This window comes from Carassius carassius, chromosome 50 (genome assembly GCF_963082965.1).
Source record: "Carassius carassius chromosome 50, fCarCar2.1, whole genome shotgun sequence".
In the NCBI taxonomy this organism is placed as follows: domain Eukaryota; kingdom Metazoa; phylum Chordata; class Actinopteri; order Cypriniformes; family Cyprinidae; genus Carassius; species Carassius carassius.
In genome coordinates, this window is record NC_081804.1 from 10,310,470 (window position 1) to 10,333,025 (window position 22,556).

General features: G+C 35.8%; 1 protein-coding gene across 3 annotated transcripts; it reads left to right on the forward strand.

The window, feature by feature from the left end:
* Positions 1–1,685: 1,685 nt before the first annotated feature.
* LOC132133722 (ELKS/Rab6-interacting/CAST family member 1-like) lies at positions 1,686–22,063 on the forward strand. Of its 3 annotated transcripts, XM_059546646.1 has the most exons (19): positions 1,686–1,843; positions 3,331–4,177; positions 7,037–7,414; positions 7,963–8,037; positions 8,943–9,098; positions 9,182–9,349; positions 9,429–9,596; positions 10,362–10,499; positions 10,685–10,825; positions 12,848–12,988; positions 13,261–13,454; positions 13,747–13,758; positions 14,749–14,836; positions 14,951–15,082; positions 16,254–16,414; positions 18,881–19,028; positions 19,292–19,393; positions 20,109–20,165; positions 21,879–22,054. In XM_059546646.1, exons 2-18 carry the CDS (start codon positions 3,497–3,499, stop codon positions 20,133–20,135), a joined length of 2,910 nt encoding a protein of 969 aa, XP_059402629.1. In that variant the 5' UTR covers positions 1,686–1,843; positions 3,331–3,496; the 3' UTR covers positions 20,136–20,165; positions 21,879–22,054. The 3 variants fall into 3 exon arrangements, with proteins under 3 accessions (XP_059402629.1, XP_059402628.1, XP_059402630.1); XM_059546645.1 differs by lacking the exon at positions 20,109–20,165 and having other exon boundaries at positions 21,879–22,063; XM_059546647.1 differs by lacking the exon at positions 13,747–13,758.
* Positions 22,064–22,556: the final 493 nt, after the last annotated feature.

The following is a 22,556-nucleotide window of genomic DNA, read 5'->3' on the forward strand; positions in this document are numbered from 1 at the left end:
TTTTAAAGGAACAGTTCACTCAAAAAAATGGCAATTCTGTGAACTTTTACTCAACTTGCATTATTTTAGCTCTTAAGTGGAACTCAAAAGGAGAAGTCAGGCAGAATTCAGGCCTCAGTCACCATTCACTTTCATTGCATTTTCATTGAACCCAATTTTTTCATAAAATGAAAGTGAATGACTGTTTTTATTCTCTGTGTACATGTCATGATAACCTCTTAAAAAGAGGTCATTTAGAATTGTCATGTCACGTCACTTAACCCTAACTAATATAATTGATAAAAAGGGCAGGTTTTTTCTTTCATTCACTTTTTATGTGAATATGTATAAGATTAAAAACAAAATAAATTTTATTTACAGACTTATAGCTTGCTAGAAAATATAATAAATTAAAGAATCAAATAAAATAAAAAAAAGGTACAGAAAAAAAAGAATGCATATCTTACTAATCTGGAAACAAAAAAATATTAATAGTCATATGGTGTCAGAAGGAAAGTACATTTCTAATGATGTTTTACATCATTAACATACATGTATAGGCCTACATATACACATTTTTATAGAACATTTAAAAAATATTAGTTATGTATGTATCCAATATTATTCATTTCACAGTCATCATTGCATAATATGTTTTGATCCCCCAATAACAACATTTATGCATTTAGCAGACACTTTTATCCAAAGCAACTTACAGTGCATTCAGGCTATATACATATTTTTAACAGTATGAGTGTTTCCTGGGAATTGAACTCTCAACCTTTCGCTCTGCTAACACAATGCTCTACCACTGAACCACAGGAACAACTAGAACTACATAGCTTTGATAGTTAAACTAAGCTTTTAAATATACTAAGACATATTATTGGTATTTATATGCAACTGATATAATGCATTTTATGTAAGTAGTATGTTATACAATTCTCATTGATTTACATTACAAGCTATCATAATTTCATCATAAAACTGAAATATTTTTTCCTAATAAACTATTGCATTATTTATTTATTTTCTGATTATTTCATATGCTAGGCTTTACAGGGTGAAGAATGAAATAGAACTGTAAGTTAATAAGATGTAGTAGGCATATATTAGGCATGGAAGTGTGTTGTGATATGCATATCATGGTTAAATATAACATGGAGCATATAAAACCATGTTTTATACAAAACATGAGAGTGCGTAATAAATGATGACAGAATGTCTATTTCGTGTGAACTCTCCCTTTAAGAAGAATCAAACCCCAACAACTGGCGTTTATCTCTCTTCTCTACAAACTGACTGAGGGGTGATAAAGGGTAGCTTAGAAATGTACATGGTTTGGGGCAGGATCACTATTCAGAGATGGAAATAAAGATAACATTATAAACCTATAGGGCATATCATGGCATATCTAAGAAACACACACACACACACACACACACACACACACACACACACACACACACACACACACACACACACACACACACACACACACACATATATATATACACACACACACACATATAAGTTCTGAAAATGTACACTACATAAAGAATATCTAAATTTTAAAGTCAATTTAGTGAGATAAAATATTTGTTCCTGTTTTTCATTTAAAAAAATTAAAATAAATTTATTAAAATAAAATGACCTTCGTAGCATGGCGTTGGCATTTCAGAGGCGAGTGTTGTGAGCGCGCAGCGTAGGCGTTACGTCACTGAAGTCCTCCAGCTCTGGGAAGATGCTGGTGTGTGTCTGCAAAAAATAAAATCATAAAACAATACAAAGAAAAACTAGGCCGCTTCCTCTCTTTCAGACATCTATTGGACAGACGGTCGCTGAAACAGCTCAGCCATACAAGGTAAAATTATATTTTTGGAAAAAATCCTATCGTGGTTTATAATAAATTAGTGAATGCTCGCATATGTTACGGTTAATCAATATCTAGCTTACACATCTTGATATTCAAAAAGCGCCTCTCATTTACTGTCGCATTTGCTGGACAACTATTACTAACAAAAGAGGAGGCAAATGTGTTAAGCCAAGCAATGGTGGAGAAGAAGGACATTGAGGGAGGATGCTCAGGATTGTGGCTGAGCGATTGCAATATGAATTTCACGGAACATTAGGTTTAGTATATCTGTAATCGAAATTGTTCGGATGTAAGAATTGTAGTCTATGATTTTGCGCATTTGCAAGTCTTATAGACGTGGTGTGTGGGAAATGCCGACGCTTCTGGTTGGTTTGTGAGGGCTGTGAACAGAACAGCCTTCACCTAAATACAGCAGCATTATTGAATCGACAGCGATGGACACTGAATATCTGTTGTTTTAGATTATAAATCATCAGTTTAGTATGCCATAATATCGTTGGGTTAGCCGTTAACATTAAATGTTTGATAACCTTGGAGTGTGAGTCCATAAAATCCCACCTTTCCTTTGATTCACTCATTCGGTGTGTAAATGGGAGAAACATAATTACATTATCTAGCTTGTGTGAATTATTTTATATATGAGAGTAATTGTCTATAGCACGAGCCAGATTTCTACTGAGTAATGCATAATAATATTATCAATGACAAACTATTTTCCTGTTGGACTCTGTAAAGGTGCTCTGACACAACCAGTATTGTATAAAAGTGCTATAAAAATTAAGGTGACTAGACTTAAACTGTAATGTTTAGTAGAAGTGGTGTGGAGGAAAACATCTTAACATCACTGACTGAACATATACATTTTTAATCTCTGCTGTTTGTTGAAACCAGTGTCAAATATTTACTTTTTTTGCTGTCTTGAATTGATTTAGAGTTTTTTTTTTTTTGGTAACCTGGAAAGTCGAGTTATAGCTGTAATAATTATATCTGTAAGTATACATACTAAATGAAATTAGCATTACAAATGTAGCTGCAAATGATGCACAAAATATCATAAAACAATAAACAATAACACTATATTTTAATAAACCTTTCTCTACAGTCTACTATCCTGGTGAATTTGGATAAATTTCTAGTTTTCTAGTCTTCGCATTTGCAGACCTGATTGTAGTGTTTTTATCAATCAAAAACACTTCAGAACTCAAATCTGAGACAGAGAATACAGATATCTGACAGCTACGGGTCAGGTTTTGCATTGCCACTGAACCCAATTCTATATAGACCCAGAATAATGGAAATATATCAAACATTAGATATAATAAACTGAAATTAATTGAATAGAACACCAACATTTTAAATGGCTGGTGTATTTTTGCCCCAAAATTATGTATGTCTTGTGGTAGAGACTATCCTGTAATTTCTTGTGTGATTATAGTATTATGTTGTGTGTTTTCCCTTTTTATTTCATTTTACAGGTCACCATAGTTGCTCCATTTGACAGAAAGATACAGAAGACTGGCCTTTGCTTGACAGATCACATTCCTTATACTTGAGATGAAAATGACCTGGCCCATTTATTAGCATATTCCTTCACATTCAATTTTCGGTGGGTTCCCTTACTTGCACTCTAAGCCTGCCAATATGTACGGAAGTTCACGCTCTGTGAGCAAAATGGACAGCAATCACAGCGGGGGTAGAAACAACCAGGGCAACTCTGGACGCTCACCACGCCTGCCTCGGTCACCCCGTATGGGCCACCGTCGCACCAACAGCATGGGGGGCAGCGGCCCGGGCGGCTCTGGAGGCAAGACACTGTCCATGGAGAACATTCAATCTCTAAATGCCGCCTATGCCACATCGGGGCCGATGTACATGAGCGACAATGAGGTTGCAATAGGCACCTCCCCTGACCTCCCTAAAAGTGGTGTAGCGACAGGACGCTTCGGAGGCAGCATTCCTTACGGGGTCCGAGGAACAGTTACAGGCAGCACGCCGGATATGGCCATGGTGCCTGCAGTGTCCACCGACTCAATGGGCTTTGGAGGGGAGATCCACGCGGCATCAACCGTCCCTCACTCATTACGTCAGGCAAGGGACAACACCATCATGGAGCTCCAAGCCCAGCTCAAGGAGGTGCTGAGGGAGAACGAGCTCCTTCGAAAGGAGATTGAGGTGAAGGAGAGCAAGCTCGGCTCCTCCATGAGCTCCATCAAAAGCTTCTGGAGCCCGGAGCTGAAGAAGGAACGTGCACTGCGCAAAGACGAGGCGTCCAAAATAGTAGTGTGGAAGGAGCAGTACCGCGCTGTGCAAGACGAGACACAGGTAGGTACATCTGGCAGGATATCCTATTTTTTAAAGTATAAATGCATGTTTATTGCTGATCTGAGAGCTGTTTTACTGTTTCAGTGGGATTTAAGATTAAAGCGTGTATTTTTAAGTTTAGTATCTTAAATGAGTACTAAAAGGTACTGTATATCTATAAAAGTGTACTTTTAAGGCCCATTCACACCAAGCAGGGTAACTATACATTTTATTATAATTCTTTTAATTATATAAAAATATGGAAGTCCACACCACAACTATAATGATAATGACATTGAGGAACGATTACATTGAAACCATTTTCTGAATTTTTTTTCCAGCTGGTGAGCAATAAAAACATTGACAGCAATCAGAATCTGACTTTAAAGAGCTTGAGCATTTAAAGTGGTAGGCAATAAAACTGCAGTGTATGCTTAGTAGTGTGTTCACACTGAAAAACACATTGAGGCATAGAGCACTACGAATACATGAGTGATGTACTTCATCAATTTAAACAATACGGTCAGAACTTGTAACATACTTCAATACTATGTCATATATATGTGGATTATATATGTATGAATTTGTGACATACAACTATACTAATCTTACTATTCTTGTCTTATGCCATATATGTGGCAGAAATGGCAAGTGTTATATGATAGCATGCTATTGTGAATACAATGTGAGTGTGAAATATTGAGGAGCTAGACATGTTAAAGTGACAACACAACTACAGTTTTGTTGGTGTTAAAACTATTTAAGATTGGTAATTAAAATAAAGCTGAAATAATACACAGGACCGTCCTTGGGGGGTTGTTACTGGGTGTAACCGGGCCCCATGGCAAACGGACCGATGGGGACACCCCCACCCCCCACCTTGCACCAGGCCATGGACAGCCATGTGTGTGTGTATCTATATATATATATATATATATAGTCACCGGACCTGAACCCAATCGAGATGGTTTAGGGGTGAGCTGGACCGCAGACAGAAGGCAAAAGGGCCAACAAGTGCTAAGCATCTCTCGGGGAACTCCTTCAAGACTGTTGGAAGACCATTTCAGGTGACTACCTCTTGAAGCTCATCAAGAGAATGCCAAGAGTGTGCAAAGCAGTAATCAAAGCAAGAGGTGGCTACTTTGAAGAACCTACACTTTTTTGTTATGTATATAATTCCATATATAATTCCACATGTGTTAATTCATAGTTTTGATGCCTTCAGTGTGACTCTACAATTTTCATAGTTTATGAATTCTCATTCATAAAACTCTTTGAATGAGAAGGTGTGTCCAAACTCTTGGTCTGTACTGTATATATATATATATAGACCAGCTTAAACCAGCTAAAACCTGCAAACCATCTTAGGTTGGATACTGATAACTGTTTATAGACAAAGATGATATAATCATCACATTTTCACTGCATCAGTGCATTTATAGATGAATAGGAGTAAGATACGAGTGATTAAAGATCCAGCTTCTCTTTAGATGAGAAGGAAAAGTCTACCTCTGCTGTGAGGTGATGCTAATAATGGCCAATCCTGAAATGGACATCCTGGTCCTGCTGCGTTCGGCTCACTGCTGAGTTGACTGCCTGAATTCCTGCAAGCCACAATATGTTCAATGTGCAATACATCTGAGCTAATAAAGGATGAAAGTCTGTTTTCTGATATTCAGTGGTTCTTTTAAACATACGTTGAGATATGGATGAGTTCTGATAGCAGTGACAGTGGCGTAGTCCTCCATCTATATTGTGTTTGAAACACTCCTCTTATTTGAATGTTTAGCTTCAAACTGTGATTCACTGCAACATGGCTGTCATGACAGATTTCCAGACGAAGGGGCATACAGCACTAAGCTAATGACGACTTGGTTATTCACTCAAAGCATAATCAGCATTATCACACTCCTCACACCGTTCACACGAGATTGAATTCACCACGAGATCAGAGCTCGGATTCTGTATGTGTTTTTTGGTGATTCTTGGCTAGTATTTTTGTGCCTGTGGGCTTAATGAGACCTTACCATTAATTATGGCACTGTTGTTTATGTGTGTGTATGATTAAGAAAATGTATAATTACTGTTGTTCAGTCACCTTTTGGCTGCCATCAAGTTTGCAGCATAGTAGTCGCATCTGAATGGATACATTTGGAGTAAAGAAAGTTTGAGCCTTAGCATATATTTATTTCAGTTTTCTTGCCAACTTTAATTACAACTGGTGATAAAGGAAGGAAAGTAAAGGACATGACGTGTGGCAAAGTATGGTGTCCCATACTCAGAATTTGTGCTCTGCATTTCACCCATCCAAGTGCACACACACAGCAGTGAGTAGTGGACAAACACACCGTGAAAATACACTACAGGGGAAAATTAACAAAAATTGTTTGGTTTGTTCCTCACATGATGGACCAGGGTCAATTTATTATTATTTATGTATTATTATAATATTTATTAATGTTAGGAATTAGCTTCTATTTTTATATTTCAGTATTTTAATTTCAGTATTTGTTTTGGTATTTTTATTATATTATTATTTATTATTATTACATTTTATTTTTTTCATAATTCAGGTTGTTGTAGTAGTTATGAATGAGATGTTTACATCATAACTGCTCTCAGTACTTACTCGTATTACTGCTCCTATGAAAGATGATGCTGTAAATTGAACTGTATTTATTTACTGATGAATAAAGAGAAGCCATAATAAATAATAGGATAACAGCTGATAAACTATTATGTGAAACTTCTTGGCTGTTAACACTCCCTTATATCAGTTATAAAATCTACAAATCTGCAATGTAACTGGATAATGAACTACTTCTGTTTAAATTTTTTTGTGAGTAAATATTGCATATTATTCTCTTCCATCCATCATAGCACCTGCAGACAACCGTGCAGGCACTGCAGGCTGAGCTGCGTATCCAGCGCGACTTGAACCAGCTTCTCCAGCCACCTGGAGAGCCGCTGGCCTGCGAGCCCAGCGAAGAGCAGGAACGACAAGCTCGAGAGGTGTTCTTGCTCCGTCGTACACTGGAGGAGATGGAGGTTCGCCTGGAGACCCAAAGGCAGACACTAGTTGCTCGTGATGAGTCAGTCAAAAAGCTCCTGGAGATGTTGCACAGCAAAGGACCCTCTTCTAAAGCCAATGAAGAGGATCACGAGCGCACACGTCGTCTCGCAGATGCCGAGATGCACGCGCACCACCTGGAGAACCTTCTAGAACAGCGTGATAAAGAGCTAGCAGCTTTGAGAGAGGTGTGTGATAGCTAGAGTTCAAAATATAAATGAAAAAAATATGAAAATTATATAATATGCTAAAAACTATATTCAAGGTTAATAATTTCATTACTTTCATAGTGGGTCTTTTCTTAAATGTAATTGTACTCTCAGAAATGTCTTTAAAACAAACAGCATCGTGCTGTTCCTACAGTGCAGTTTCATTTCACATGAAAAAATTATTGAAAAAAATTTTCAGGCTCTATTTGTGGTAAGTGCCATATAAAATCAACTGTAGTGAATTAAAGCAGAAAGACTATTCTCTCTTCATCCTCCATTATACCACATTCAGTCGCATAATGACCACAGCTATTCTCCTCAAAGTACAAAAAAGAATAATACTTAATTGAACTAGATAGCAGGAGTCCCTATTTGTACCTTTAATAGAGTACAGCTCCTGCAATGTGATAGAGAATTCAGCCAAAACTAAACAGCACTGCTCTTCCTCAAGGTATGATGAAATATCTGAGAGCTCTATTTCTGGCACTGGTGTGAAGGAAGTGCCAACCATGTGTCTTTAATTTCAGGAGCTGCATCGCCGCCTCGAGGGGACGCCAGAGACTACGAAAACCAAAGCTCTTCAGACTGTAATTGAGATGAAGGTAGTACTTTAGCTCCAATTTTAATTAATGTAACTCTTTACATATGATGACAGCAACCACATTTATGCTTTGTCTGTCAGTGGATTAAAAGCATATACAAATTCATGTAATGTATCAAACAGTGTTTCATACTATACATTTACAAAGCTTTAAGGGACACCCTTGTGAAAAAGAAATACACTTTAGCATACTTTTAATAAGAGTGCTAATTAAGGAACTAATTAGCTAAAAGTGCAAACTGACTATAATGTTTTTAGACAGTTCATTTCATGTTAAAGCATTAGTTCACGTCCAGAATAAAAAATTCCTGAAGATTTACTCACCCCCATGTCATCCAAGATGTTCATTTCTTTCTTTCTTCAGTCGTAAAGAAATTAAGGTTTTTGAAGAAAACATTCCAGGATTTTTCTCCATATAATGGACTTCAATGGTGGCCAGTGGGCTGACAGTCCTGAATGCAGTTTCAGAGCAGCTTCAAAGGGCTCTATAAGATCGCAGCCAAGGAATCAATGTGCAATGTGCATTGGATAGATGTCTAAAAAAGCCAAAAATTCTATCATCATTTACTCACCTTCATGCTGTTGCAGACTTGCATGATTTTCCTTCTTCTGTTGAAGTTATTAAAGAAATAGTTTACCCGAAAATAAAAAAATTCTGTCATAATTTACTCACCTTAAAATTGTTCTAAATCTGTATGAATTTATTTCTTCTTTTGAAAATGAAATTTTGAATTAATTTTGGTAACCAAAAGGTTGCTGGTAGCCATTGAGTTCCATAGTTCATGTTTCATTTAATGAAAATAAATGGTAACCAAAAATGGCGCAGCAGAAAAGTAATTTTGCACACTGGAATTAATTGATAGACACCAATGATGTCTGACATCATATTCTTGATGCGTCTCTCAGGATTCTCAGATCAGTTCTCTAGAGCGGGGCCTCAGAGAGCTGGAGGACCAGGTCATGATGCTCCGCTCCAGTAGCATGCTTAGCTGTGAGGAACGGCAGGAGGAGGCCAAGCAGATGGAGGTCTACCGTAACCACACCAAGTTCATGAAGAACAAGGTACTGCACAGTCTGCTTTAGAAGGACACGTCTGGATTAGTCTCACATATGAATAACAAACCTTGAATAATTATGTTATGTAGATGGACCAAGTTAAGCAAGACCTTTCCAGGAAGGACAGTCAGCTCCTTGGCTTACAGACCAAGCTGGAGACCTTGACTAACCAGTTCTCTGACAGCAAACAGCATATTGAAGTGCTTAAAGAGTCTTTGACTGCCAAAGAACAACGTGCTGCTATTCTACAGACAGAGGTAATAGATCACTCCAGTGGTTGGGCTTCACCTATCACACCAGCAGATTTTCTGACCATTGCATACAACGGTTTTGCAGGTGGATGCTCTGAGGTTGCGTCTGGAGGAGAAGGAGACCATGTTAAACAAAAAGAGTAAGCAAATCCAGGAAATGTCAGAAGAAAAAAGCACACTCAATGGAGAAATCCACGATCTGAAGGACATGCTGGAGGTCAAGGAGCGTAAAGTTAATGTACTTCAGAAAAAAGTGAGGACTGGATTTCACCGATACAATACATTCTTTCTTTCATTACAGGGAACTTTTGATAAAAATGAACAAAATGTTCTCTTACTAGACTTGTTAGAAATTAGTCACCATATCCACTATCCTTAAAAATAAAGAAAGTACTAATAATAAAACAAAGAAAAATAAATGAATAAAAATACAAATGATGACTAACCCAGCTTATTCATATTCATGTTCTCTATATTACTTTAAGCATTAACAAAGAACAAAAATGGGAAGACAGTGGTCCTGAGTAAAATGAACTCAGTGTTTTCACCAATACAATATTTTAACAATCATTTCTACCAAAATATCTTTTACTGTAAAACCATAGTAAATTATTACAATGATTACTTTTGTGGATTTTCATATAGCCACATCCAAAAATAACTAAATACTAAAATACTAGATTAAAATAAATTTTATGTCAAAATGATTCAGGTCTAAAAACATGTATCATGCTATTGGTGAATTGCGATAATATAAAAGCATAGGTTTTTTTTTTTGGCTGAGGAAAACCAATTGATTACTAATACTTATTATTAAGTACATAAATAAAGTATTTTCGCAAAGTGGCGGGGAGAAGGCTGTGCCATTGGCACAATTTACAGATTTTCCTTCAAATGCAGTACATACAGTAAATTAAAAAATTCTCTTAGAAAATGTTGAGAATTCACTACAGTAAAAGTTTGGATGTTTATGAAAATGTCAATTCACATAAATCTTATATAAACTCCTGTGTTTCAGATTGAAATCCTGCAGGAGCAGCTGAGGGATAAAGAGAAGCAGATGAGCAGCCTTAGAGAGAGGGTGAAGTCCCTACAGACGGACACATCTAATACAGACACGGCTCTCACTACACTGGAGGACTCACTGGCTGAGAAGGTGAGGATCACCTCTAGAGGACACTAAAACACGCCACAACAGGACTACAGGAAAAATCATTGGTGCACTTCCAAATGGCATCATGGCATCTGGAGTAGAAACATCTGTGCTTAGTTATAAACATTTCATGCTCGTTGTATATGCTTTCTTTTTAGCACCATGTTAATGTGTCCACTTGTAAACAGGAACGTATTATTGAGCGCCTGAAGGAGCAACGTGACCGAGAGGAACGAGAGAAGGCAGAGGAGCTGGAGAACAGTAAAAAAGAACTGAGGGAGTTAAAGGAGAAAGTCAGCATGCTGCAGGGAGACCTGTCAGACCGAGAGGTTAGACATCACCATTAAAAACACATAACAAGATGTTTAGCTGTAGAACAACATGCAGCTATGCACTGTGCAAAATACACTACACAAAACATTGTATTTTTGTCTTTTATTCAGTAATAATACTAATATATATATGTATATATATATATATATATGTAAAATATAAAAAAGATCCATTTACTATATTAAAACTTTACAGAGAATATTATAATAGTTTATTTTTCCTAATTTTACCTCATTGGCAAATAGATTCAAAATACTAAATATATTAAGGTTTATGCTTAAAATAAGAAAATATTATTGGCCAGCGCAGTTTAGATAAACGTAATTCAAGATATATTCTCTGAAAACAAGTTTTAATATCTTATGAAATTTTGCTCTAAACATATTAAAAAATAAAATGAAGATGAATGAAACAAGTCTTAGCACAATTTAGCTAATCTATGTTGTAGTGTTATTTTAGGATCATGTATAATTTTTTATATATTCAGCTTTCATTAAAATTGAAAGTGATCACGAATTTCCAATCCGTGCACTCTGATTTTGTAAACCGTACCCATGAATTCATAATCCGTGCGCAGGCTTTTGCAATCCGTTCCCTCGGATTTGTAAATCGTACTCACGGATTCATGCAGCAAGCTGCTACGTGTTAACATACAGTTTTACTGAATATTATTATGTGGAACATGCCTACAGTAAAGTGATTCTCTATAAAGTGTAGTACGAGGTGGAATACAAGGATTTAGAAAGATGTGCATCAAAATCTTGTTCAATTTGTGATAATCTTAACACTTGATTATTATTGTATAATAAACCGGGCATTGTGACTGACTCTGGAGTAATTTGTTCCTCTTTTGTAAGTCGTTTTGGATAAAAGCTTTGTATGCATAACCTGTATAATAATATATAATAATGATAAAAATAAAGTTATTTTTATAATTTTAATTTATAGGATAAATAAATAAGACAGTAAAAATGTGTGGTAAATAACCTTTGATAGTTTTGGAGATGCTTGTGTACTATTCTTTGTTAACATGAAGACTTAATCTTGTGATTGCTAAAGTCCAACGCCCATCACATTCAGGCAGCTCATTAGCATAATAACATAGATTTAATTTTTAAACAGCATTTATATATATATATATATATATATATATATATATATATATATATATATTTTTTTTTTTTTTTTTTTTATGCATATAATTTATGGTTGTCAATAATAGCAGTTTTTTGGTGCTGAGTTTTTCGAAATTGATTTTGAATAATTCAGATTACTTACATTTATTTATTTCAAAATTGTTTATATGTTGTACATTGTTGATATTCATACTTAAGCTGTGACAGGAAAATTTTTATGGGCTCAACAGCTTTTATGATGCAGAAGCCACTTTAGTTTTTGATTCTGAATATATTATTCAGCTTGTTTTGTTATTTATTTCAGAAATCATTGTGATATACAGTATTCAGTTTGTACTGGTCTGACTTAATCAAAATAGTGTTTAAAAATTACTTTCTGTTTAAGTCAGTTTTGTGTTTGTATAGACCAAAACGCATAAAAGGGCATTAATGGGAACATTAAAGAACATTCTTTAAAAAAGTAACTAAAAAAGTTACTTTTAACAGTAATGCATTACTTTTCAGTGTAAGTAATCAACAAAGTAACTGAGTTACTTTTTGAATGAAGTAACTAGTAACTTAGTAACTAGCACAACACTGATTATAACCATGCTAAATTCTTTTAAGTATATTTGGATTATTTACTAGAACACAAGACAAAATACTGATTAATGAATTTATTATAAAAATAGTGTTTTGATTTTGTGATAAAATACTTTGGAGAAATTACTTACATAAATTAGTCAATCTCAAAACATGCTTTTAAGCAGATATCCTAATTGACAGGTTGGTTGAGTCCCTGTCAGATAAAACAGATAAACCGTCACACCTTGAGCTTCTAAAGGTGCATGTATGCTACAAGTGTTTGATGGATCTATACCCGGGACTTCAATTTGGTTTCAGACTTCTCTGCTGGACCTCAAAGAGCATGCATCGTCGTTGGCCTCATCTGGCTTGAAGAAAGACTCCAAACTGAAAAGCCTAGAGATCGCCCTTGAGCAGAGGAGGGAGGAATGCATTAAACTTGAGAACCAGCTAAAGAAGGTGAGTGAGAGCATATTTATTCAAAACATTTGTACCTTATATACAAATAGAATTCCAGCTAGCTATCTACCATGATTCTAAGAAAACCTGAATGGCTGTGGAAATACATTGGTCAAAAAATGTGGGAACCCAGTGCATAGTATAAGTTTCTAAACCATAATGTAGCTAATATAAATTATAAAGGCAAAAAAAAAAAAAAATTGGGAGCTTAAACAAGGCTGTATGTATATATGTGAGTTTGTGGGTGTGTTTATCTCATGTTGATCTATTAGGTCCAGAGTGCCGCAGCCAATGCACAGGCCAACGCTGAGATATCTGAGAGGATTGCTTCCCTTGAAGCTGATGTGGCCAGACACAGGGAAGACTCCGCCAAAGCCCAGGCTGAAGTTGATCGTCTATTGGACATCCTGCGTCAGATGGAGAATGAGAAGAACGACAAGGACAGAAAAATCAGTGAGCTGGAGAGGTCAGTCTGTTTCCCTGATTGGCTTGACTTGGTGTCTCCTCTTTTTTGATTTTATTTGATTATTTGTCACGTTGGTGAAGCAGTACAAAACGTGTTACATCTTTATCCATTTTTGCTGTTTTAGCATCACCGTCAAAATGTTTTCAGTGTCTGTTTTTGACGAGGTTGATGTTTTGACTGGGCTTCTTTGAGTTTGGCTTTGAAGCACTGATCAAATGTTTTTTCTCACGCTGAGTGGCCTTTGAACTTCTGCTTTTTGTCTCCCTTTTTTCACCTGGAAATGTGTACCTAGTGTGGCTTCCAGGTTAGTAAATACATGTGTACTTTCACACATAAATGGAGTCTTCAAGAACTAGAGTCAAATCTGTTTAAGACCACATGAAATCAAAGTTTCATGTAGCTTTTAGACAACTTTATACTAGTTGAAAAGACCTAAAAAAAACAGGAAAACTAGCCAAAAGTATTAATGACACATCCTGAATTAGATCAGTTTTCTGGGGATGCACCAATCTTAAAATTCTGGCCAATAATAATTTTCATCTTATGACCAAATAACTGATAAATTCTACACTATTTTGTCAAAATAAATTAAAAGTCAAACACTGAAATGTGTTTGTAAATTTAGGCATCCCAATAATATAATGTATAGTAAAATTGCTATTCATTTTGAGATTTGCTAAAGATTATACTTAACAGTGTTAAATTTCTTTTAAAGATTAACTTTAAATTAGTTTTAAATGACAGCAAAAGTTATATAAATATATAAAAATAGGGAAAATGAACATGAAAAACATTTACATTTATCTGACATCAGATCAATTAAAAAATGCAGATTAAGTAGATAGATATGGTATGTATTATCATGCATCCATTTTGTCCAATCACAAGCTCTCTAGAATGAGATTGCCACACACACTAATCCCACCTGACACTGTCTTCATGGATGACATAAAGTGTTTTGCTTAATTAAAAAAAAAAATCATACAAAAAAAGCCCTTCTTTATGTCCCACAGAAGACTGTTTTCGTCAAATTATTTCATGGGGTTTTAATCGAAAACAAAGAAATGGAATGTATTTTGCCCCTCTGTAAAATCACTGTTTTAGCTTTATGACTAACACAAGGAAGTTTTTATTTATATGAACAGGCTTGGTGATATGTATTAACTAATAATAAAACCAGCTATCTTTTTCCAGCCATTAAATAGTCCCCTCCACCCCAAATCTCTTAAACTCTTTATTTTAATATTAAACCCCAGAGAGTTCCTCTAACAAGTGCTTCATGTTAATGTTTCAGGCAAATGAAAGAGCAGACTAAGAAGTCCTCTTGCAAACACAAGGAGCCGTCAGGGAAGGGCAGAAATGTCAATGATGGCCCACAGCAGGTAAGACGTACAGAGATGACAGCTTTGTCATAAGCTCCTATGTTTTGACAGATCGCTGTATATTGTCAAACTGTGCTGGTGTGCATATGATGAGCTGAGGCCCATCTGCCCCAGGAGTCACTGCGGCAGAAGGCAGAGCGGATCGAGGAGCTGGAGGAAGCTCTCAGAGAGAGCGTCCAAATCACTGCCGAGAGGGAGATGGTGCTGGCACAGGAGGAGGCCGCACGGACCCACCAGGAGAAACAGGTCAATACTATAAGACTTACTATTTCAGAAACGACTATTCAATGGGATGTGTGTATGACTAGTTGACTATTCGACGATGCTTGTACAAAAACTATGATATGAAACCCTAAAAATGTTATTGACATGAGATGCTCAGAATAACAGTGAGTGGTCATGCAGTTGTCAAAGACGCCTGCCTGTTTATGTGGTGATAGCGCTTTTAAGGGGATGAATTTAAAGAAACAACTTCTCAGAGTGGTTACTGTGAAAACTGTCTAAAAGCTAAAGCACAGCATGCTGGTTCTCACCTCAGCAAACTTCAAAGGTGACTTAAGTTACGGGAAGTCGTGGCCTGGTGGTTAGAGAGTCGGACTTCCAATCGAAAGGTTGTGAGTTCGAGTCCCGGGCCGGCAGGAATTGTGGGTGGGGGGAGTGCATGTACAGTTCTCTCTCCACCTTCAATACCACGACTTAGGTGCCCTTGAGCAAGGCACCGAACCCCCAACTGCTCCCCGGGCGCCGCAGCATAAATGGCTGCCCACTGCTCCGTGTGTGTGTTCACAGTGTGTGTGTGTGTGTTCACTGCTCTGTGTGTGTGCATTTCGGATGGGTTAAATGCAGAGCACAAATTCTGAGTATGGGTCACCATACTTGGCCGAATGTCACTTCACTATTTTTAATATGATTTAAATTAAGACAAAATGAGCATTAAAATAAACCAAAACAACAACAAAAAATCTAGATTTTTTTATCTTTGAATAACCAGGGTTCCCACAATCTTGAAAAACTTGAATATATGATGAAGCAAAATTGTAGTCAGGTGTGATTTCCAGACCTAGAAAAGTCAAAATAATAAAAGTAAATTAATGAAATCATAAAACTCCATTTTAACTCCACTATAACGATCGAACTGTATTATTGGGTGGAAATTGTATCATTAATTGTAGCTTTTATTCTTAAAGGGATAGTTCACCAAAATTAATTAAAGGGTTAGTTCACCCAAAAATGCATAGGAGAAATCTTTCACACTCACTCAGCATTCCCGATCATGTGGATTCCTATTGAAATTACTGGATTTCACCTGCGAAAATTCCCCGAACAGAGCGAAAAATGGGACAACACATTTAGTCCATTTGTGATGTACAGAATAAACAGTAACAAATAAGTTACCTTCTGTTTATGTCTTAAAAAGATGGAAGAGCTCCTGGGAGCGATGGAGAAAGTGAAGCTAGAGCTCGAGTCCATGAAGGCCAAGATGTCGTCCACCCAGCAGTCTCTGGCTGAGAAAGAGGCTCATCTGACTACATTGAGGGCCGAGAGGAGGCGACACCTGGAGGAGGTGCTGGAGATGAAGTACGTTATGAACTTTCATTGTACATCTTATCATAACAGTGATTACAAAGCGGGAACCGGCGGACAATCAAAATGAAGCTTTAATAACAAAATAAACACAAAACAGCGCACCAGCCCCTCACGGACGACTGATGCGCACAAAATAAAACCTAAAATAAAGCCCAGGCCTGGTCCTCTCTCGTCCTTCACTGTCGTCGCTCCAGTTTTATATCCTTCCATCTCCTCCGTGGGACTCGAGACCGGTGGGTCGAACAGGTGTAGTTCATCTCCAATCACTCCACCGGCCTCGCTCCCACGTCCCTCGGCCCCGCCCCACTCGTCACATATATATATAAATAAATCAAGACAGTGACTAAACAACCAACTTTGCATTGCAACACGAAAAACTATAGTTTTATTCAGATTTTATACAAAGGATATACAGAAAGCAGGCAACGTGACAATACAAGAGTGCTTCCATTCTGTTCTAATCAGTGAAGCTGTCACTGCTGGTTTATATAATTTCATGCATCTGTGTTCAGCATGAGCTAATTGACTGTCCGTACACAGATTTCTTCCATTATAATCAATAAAGCTGCAACAATGCAGAATAAATCTCTTATTTACACAATATTTACATTTAAAGAGCATTATAGTTTTGTTGCTCGCTTGCAGTGTACATTTGTTGTTAGACATATGCAATAAAAATGAGTGGTCTTTTGATCTGATACAGTGGTTTTTGGCCTATTGGTAATTAACAGGATTAGTTAGTTGCAATCAAAATCTTAAATATTTATCCATTAATTGAACACATGCAGTCTAGTCAGTGCATGAACGTGTACAAGATAACATGTAGGAACAGCAACAAACATCAGATTGTAAAGATTTTAAATATATTTCATCTTCGACTGCCATTTGTGAAGGATGCACATTTGATATGTGTCCTATAATGAACTTGTGATCTAAATAAATAGCTTTTCCAGATCACATATTTAAATCATTAAATAACAATCTTTCAGATGAGAGCTCATTCTGAGGTCACTTTGGCAAGCTGTAGTGTTAATAATATTAATCAGTTAAAAGAGAGTAAATACAGATAAACATCACGACAGAAAAATAGACTGTAAAACTTTAACTAGGTATATGTTTTCGTGCCATGTGTTTGTGCAGATAATAAATGCAGAGGATGATTCACTCTGCACTTGGCTTGTTCTGTTTGCTATTTCTGTCTCCACACTTGAGCCCTGCGCCTTGGAATATGTTGAAAAAACAAGAATAAGCAAGCCATTTCAGTCTTTCTGAGACAATTATGCACAATCATTTTGACAAAATCCATACTCCCTTGAGAAGTTTTGTACTTGTGAAAGCAAACATCCTTCAACCTGCTCCATCGAATGTTGTAAGACTCCTGGTCATCGTCATCAAGGTCAATTGCTTTGAAGAGCACTTCCACAGTACTTCTGCAAAGTGCTGTTTGACATCGAGCTTGGACTACTAATCATTTCTACTTATATGAGTTATTATGGTTTGAAAATGTTGTTTTATTTTTGCATTTTGCTCTTAATTTGAATTAGTTTTAATAGTGTGCAATTACTACTACTTAGGGATGGGACGATAACCGGTTTTATTGATAACCGTGATAAAATGTGCTGAAGGTTAGTAATATCGTTTAAAAATGATTTATCATTAAAACCGTGTTTGATTATCGCGGTTTTAATAACTCACTATTAAATCATGTCCAGCCAGCAACAGTCTGACGCAAGCGCAGCGCACAATGTTTTTTTTGTTTTTTTTCGAGAAGGAATGGCGAAAGTCAGTGACTTTTCTATGCTTTTCTATGCTTTTCTATGCTTCTACACTTTTCATTGTAAGGAAGGAAATGCCACAGAATTTAATCTTTCTTTAAATTAAGTGCATAGAGTTGCTTGTTTTATTTTGTGATTATTAAATATAAAACTTGCTGAAATGTTTTCAGTGTGAGCATCAACTATTTTTGAACACTTTCATCTCGTTTCAACAAAACCGTGATAATATTGATAATCGTGATAATTTTAGTCACTATAATCGTGATATTAAATTTTCATACCGTCCCATCCCTACTACTACTACTACTGTTAATGAGAAAAATGCTTTTTGACATTGGGCTTTGGCTTCTTATAATTTCAGTCAGTGATATTATAGTTTTGAAAATGTATTTTTTTTGTATTTTTGTTCTTAATTGTAAAAATAATAATAACAATATAATTTATAAATAAAATAATAATTGTAGTAATAATAATAATAACAAATTCAGTTTGACATTGGCAATTGACTTCTAATAATTCAGTTTCTTTCTTTTTAATGAATATTTTCTTTTTTAAATAGTTGTATTAATAATAAAAATAATAATAATATGTATTATTAATATTATATAGATATGTTTTTAATTTAGTTAATAAAATTAATCATTTTGTAACATAACTTGATTTCAAAAATTTTAATTCACAGACAGGAAGCTCTGCTGGCAGCCATAAGTGAGAAAGATGCTAACATAGCATTGTTGGAGCTGTCTTCATCCAAAAAAAAGAAGACACAAGAGGAAGTGGCCCAGCTGCGGAGGGAGAAGGACCGTTTGGTGCAGCAGCTCAAACAGCAGGTATGGACTGCGTCACAAGACTTCAACCGAACATATCTGTTTGTCCCCAAGGTCAAGTTGTTTGCTTGCTTTAAATCAATGATCACAGAGAACTTAAAAGGCCTAGACAAAATACATCTTTGTTTTGACTGGTGGGTTTCTGAATGCAAACAAGGTCTACTGATGTGCTTTTGACTGATCTCTTCTCAAACCCATACCTTTTGTTTACATCCATTTCTACCCCCCAATCTCTTCTTACATCTATGCCCCCTCTTTTCTCCTAGACACAGAACCGTATGAAGCTCATGGCGGATAATTACGATGATGGCTACTTGAAAACACCTACTGACCAGACCAACCACAAACCTCCAAAATCACCCGATCAGGTCACAATCCAGTCCTACAAACATCTGCAAAGTGTTAAAGGGACAGTCCACCCCAAAATGAAAATCCTATCATTATTTACTCACTCTCATGACATCCCAAACCCGTAAATAACATGAGTAAATGATGACAGCATGTTCATTTTTAGGTGAACTATTCCTTTATAATTGTAACTGTCATCAGCTTTTCTTCAGTAGAAATTCAGTATGGCTGAAAATGAAATAACTGTACCATTGCTGTATTTCGCTTATCTCATATTCATAGGAGCTTAATCTAAACAGCAAGCCAAAGAAAGATAAATTGGGGGTGTGGTCAGTTTCATTTGGTTACATGTTAATAAAATATTCATACTAGAAACTGAATTGGAAACAGATGCTCTGTCGTCCATTTCTATTGCAGTCACATCGTCGTAATTGAAATGGAGCTGCCCTCATCTCCAACGCAGACGCCATCATTTCCTTTACGGCCTTCATATTGATCATAACTTTTCAACCCTATGGATTTCTATTACTCATTACTGTAGAAATCGCCCCTAAGTGCAGATCCAGGATCAGTTTCCTTTAAACCCTGTAATACAGCATTTCACACTGACGACGCTGAAGGCTGATCCTGCGTCTGTGATTATGGGTTGCTTCTACCTGGATATATTCGCATACTAACCTGATCTTTTTTCCTATGCTGCACTTGGCTAAAACCCCGCCATCTCTTAACCAATAGGATGATGAGGAGGGCATTTGGGCATAGCCTCACTGGTAGCCATTTTGTTTTAGAAGGGTGAGCATTTCTTTGATGGACATGTAAAAGCCAATCTCAGCTGCCCTGTTCCTCTCCATGTCACATCAAACCCTGCCTGTCCCGTTCTGCCTGTTTGAGATTATTGGCTATGTCACTGCAGTCAAAACAAGCTTCTCAGCTTTCCTGTGGGATGTTTTATTAGCAAAGAACTTTTCATACTGTATTTAAAAGGCCATTCATTTTGATATAAAGCCTACACACATACTACAACTCATTTATTACTGCACTGCTATGAAATAGTCTACAAATCTCATTACTCCTTCTTTGGTTTTCCCCCCTTTTGAAGCTTTTTATCTCTTGTATGTTTTTTGTGGTTAAACATAATCCCAGATGGTGCATTATAGTTACATTATAGATATATAAAGATAGTTACATTATTTACTTTATGTATATAATATAGTTAATAAACAGAATATAAAGAACATACTAAATAAAATTTGTATGTGAATTTTTAATTAAAAATGTCCAGTATAAAGTTAAATATCCAGTATAATAAATAATATGCATACACAGTGAGCTTTGAGACCACATTGAAAATCTGTGATTCGAAATCTAATTTAATCTAGAAACAAAGCAAGTTTAAGCATTTGGTATATAGAACATCCTAAATTAAAAAAAGAAATTATTTCAAATAATTTCTGTTCTTTTGAACTCTATATTCAACAAAGAATCATCAAAAAAATCACAGTTTCAACAACAATATTTAGAAGGATAACTGTTTTCAACATTGATAATAATATTCAATGTTTCTTGAGCAGCAAATCAGCATATTAAAATGATTTCTGAAGGATCTTGTGACACCGAAGACTTTTTAAATATATATTTAAACAGAAAACACTACATTTAAATTGTAACATTTCACAATTTTACTGATTTCACTTTATTTTTGATCAAATAAATGCAGCATTGGTATAAGCATAAGATAATAATGTATTACAAAACCTTTCTGGCCTAAAACTTTTGACCAGAATGTACATTATGATTAAATAATGACCGTAAATAAATGATAGTATTTACCAGTAATGCTCATTTTGCTTTTATTTCCTGACCAATAGCAGATGCATGTTAATCTACCATTAACTGTGTTTACATTTTTTTTTAAATTAATTATAACCTTTTAATTATTATTAAAAATAATGACATCCAAAAGCAAAATGCAGCTGTTATTAAATATATCCTTTTGAGACTACTGCACATGGCAGTTTGCTGTCAGTTTACAGAAACATCAACGAAATAAATGAAGACTCATTGCTGTTTGTCAGTGTTAAACTAAAACCAGTGTTCGCTGGAAGCTAAGCATGACCCAGAATGAGAAAATATCTCAACAAATAAACTAAAATCACATTAAGAGGCAGCATAATAAAAAAAATTAAAATCGACCTAGAATCACATCCTGACACAATGACAATGCTTGTTACACCAAAAGAACACAATTTCTTATAAGAGTCGACAAAAACATTCACAATAATATAATGAAATTGAATGACTCCTCACTGTTCTGGGTAATGTCTTGGCTCGTCTCATCATGTCTGAAAAGCATGTTTTTTGCATGCAAACATACCTTGTGGCTTTTAAAAGCATTGTGCTGATAGAAATGATGTGCTCGCAGTGAAGAGTATCAACCCCAGCAAGCTAAATGTTTTTTCCCATAATCCTCTGTTGTGTGGTAGTAACAGTCTGTCTGCTGTGTAGATAAGATCTGGGCGGAAAGCTACAGTGCACAGGAGCTCTACACTGGCCACCTGATTATCCCATACAACTACCCCAAAACCCTTTCCTTACACAATCAACTCAGCACACATCCCATCACACCAGTTACCCAGGACCCACCGCCAGTGACGACACACACATTCTCACAGGTAACACTTACATGTCTGTGCCTATACTTTGGTAAATAATAACCATGACATAAAAAAGTCAAAATTTTGTCATTAAAAAATATATAAATATAAAAAGTCAGAATTTCGAAGTCAAAATTGAGATAAAGAGTTATAATTATGGCATTAAATTTTGACTTGTGTCATAAATATGACTTATCTCATAATTTTGTATAATTTTCTAGTTGTGCATAAGCAAATCAAAAAAATGTTTATATTATGGATTCTAACTATGGAAGTCCACTTCCGCCACATCATGCTTTGGTAAATCACAATTAAGAAATAAAAAGTAGAAATTATGAGATGCTTAGTCGAAAATTCTGATGTAATTAAAACAAAATTCGAAATTCTGAAATGATAATTATTATAAATATAATAATTGTCTTTTTTCAATAATTATTACCGCACAATTTCAACTTTTTCATAAATTGCTTTTTATTTTGCAATAATTATGTAATAACTTCAACGTAATGCCATAATGTCAACTTTTCAT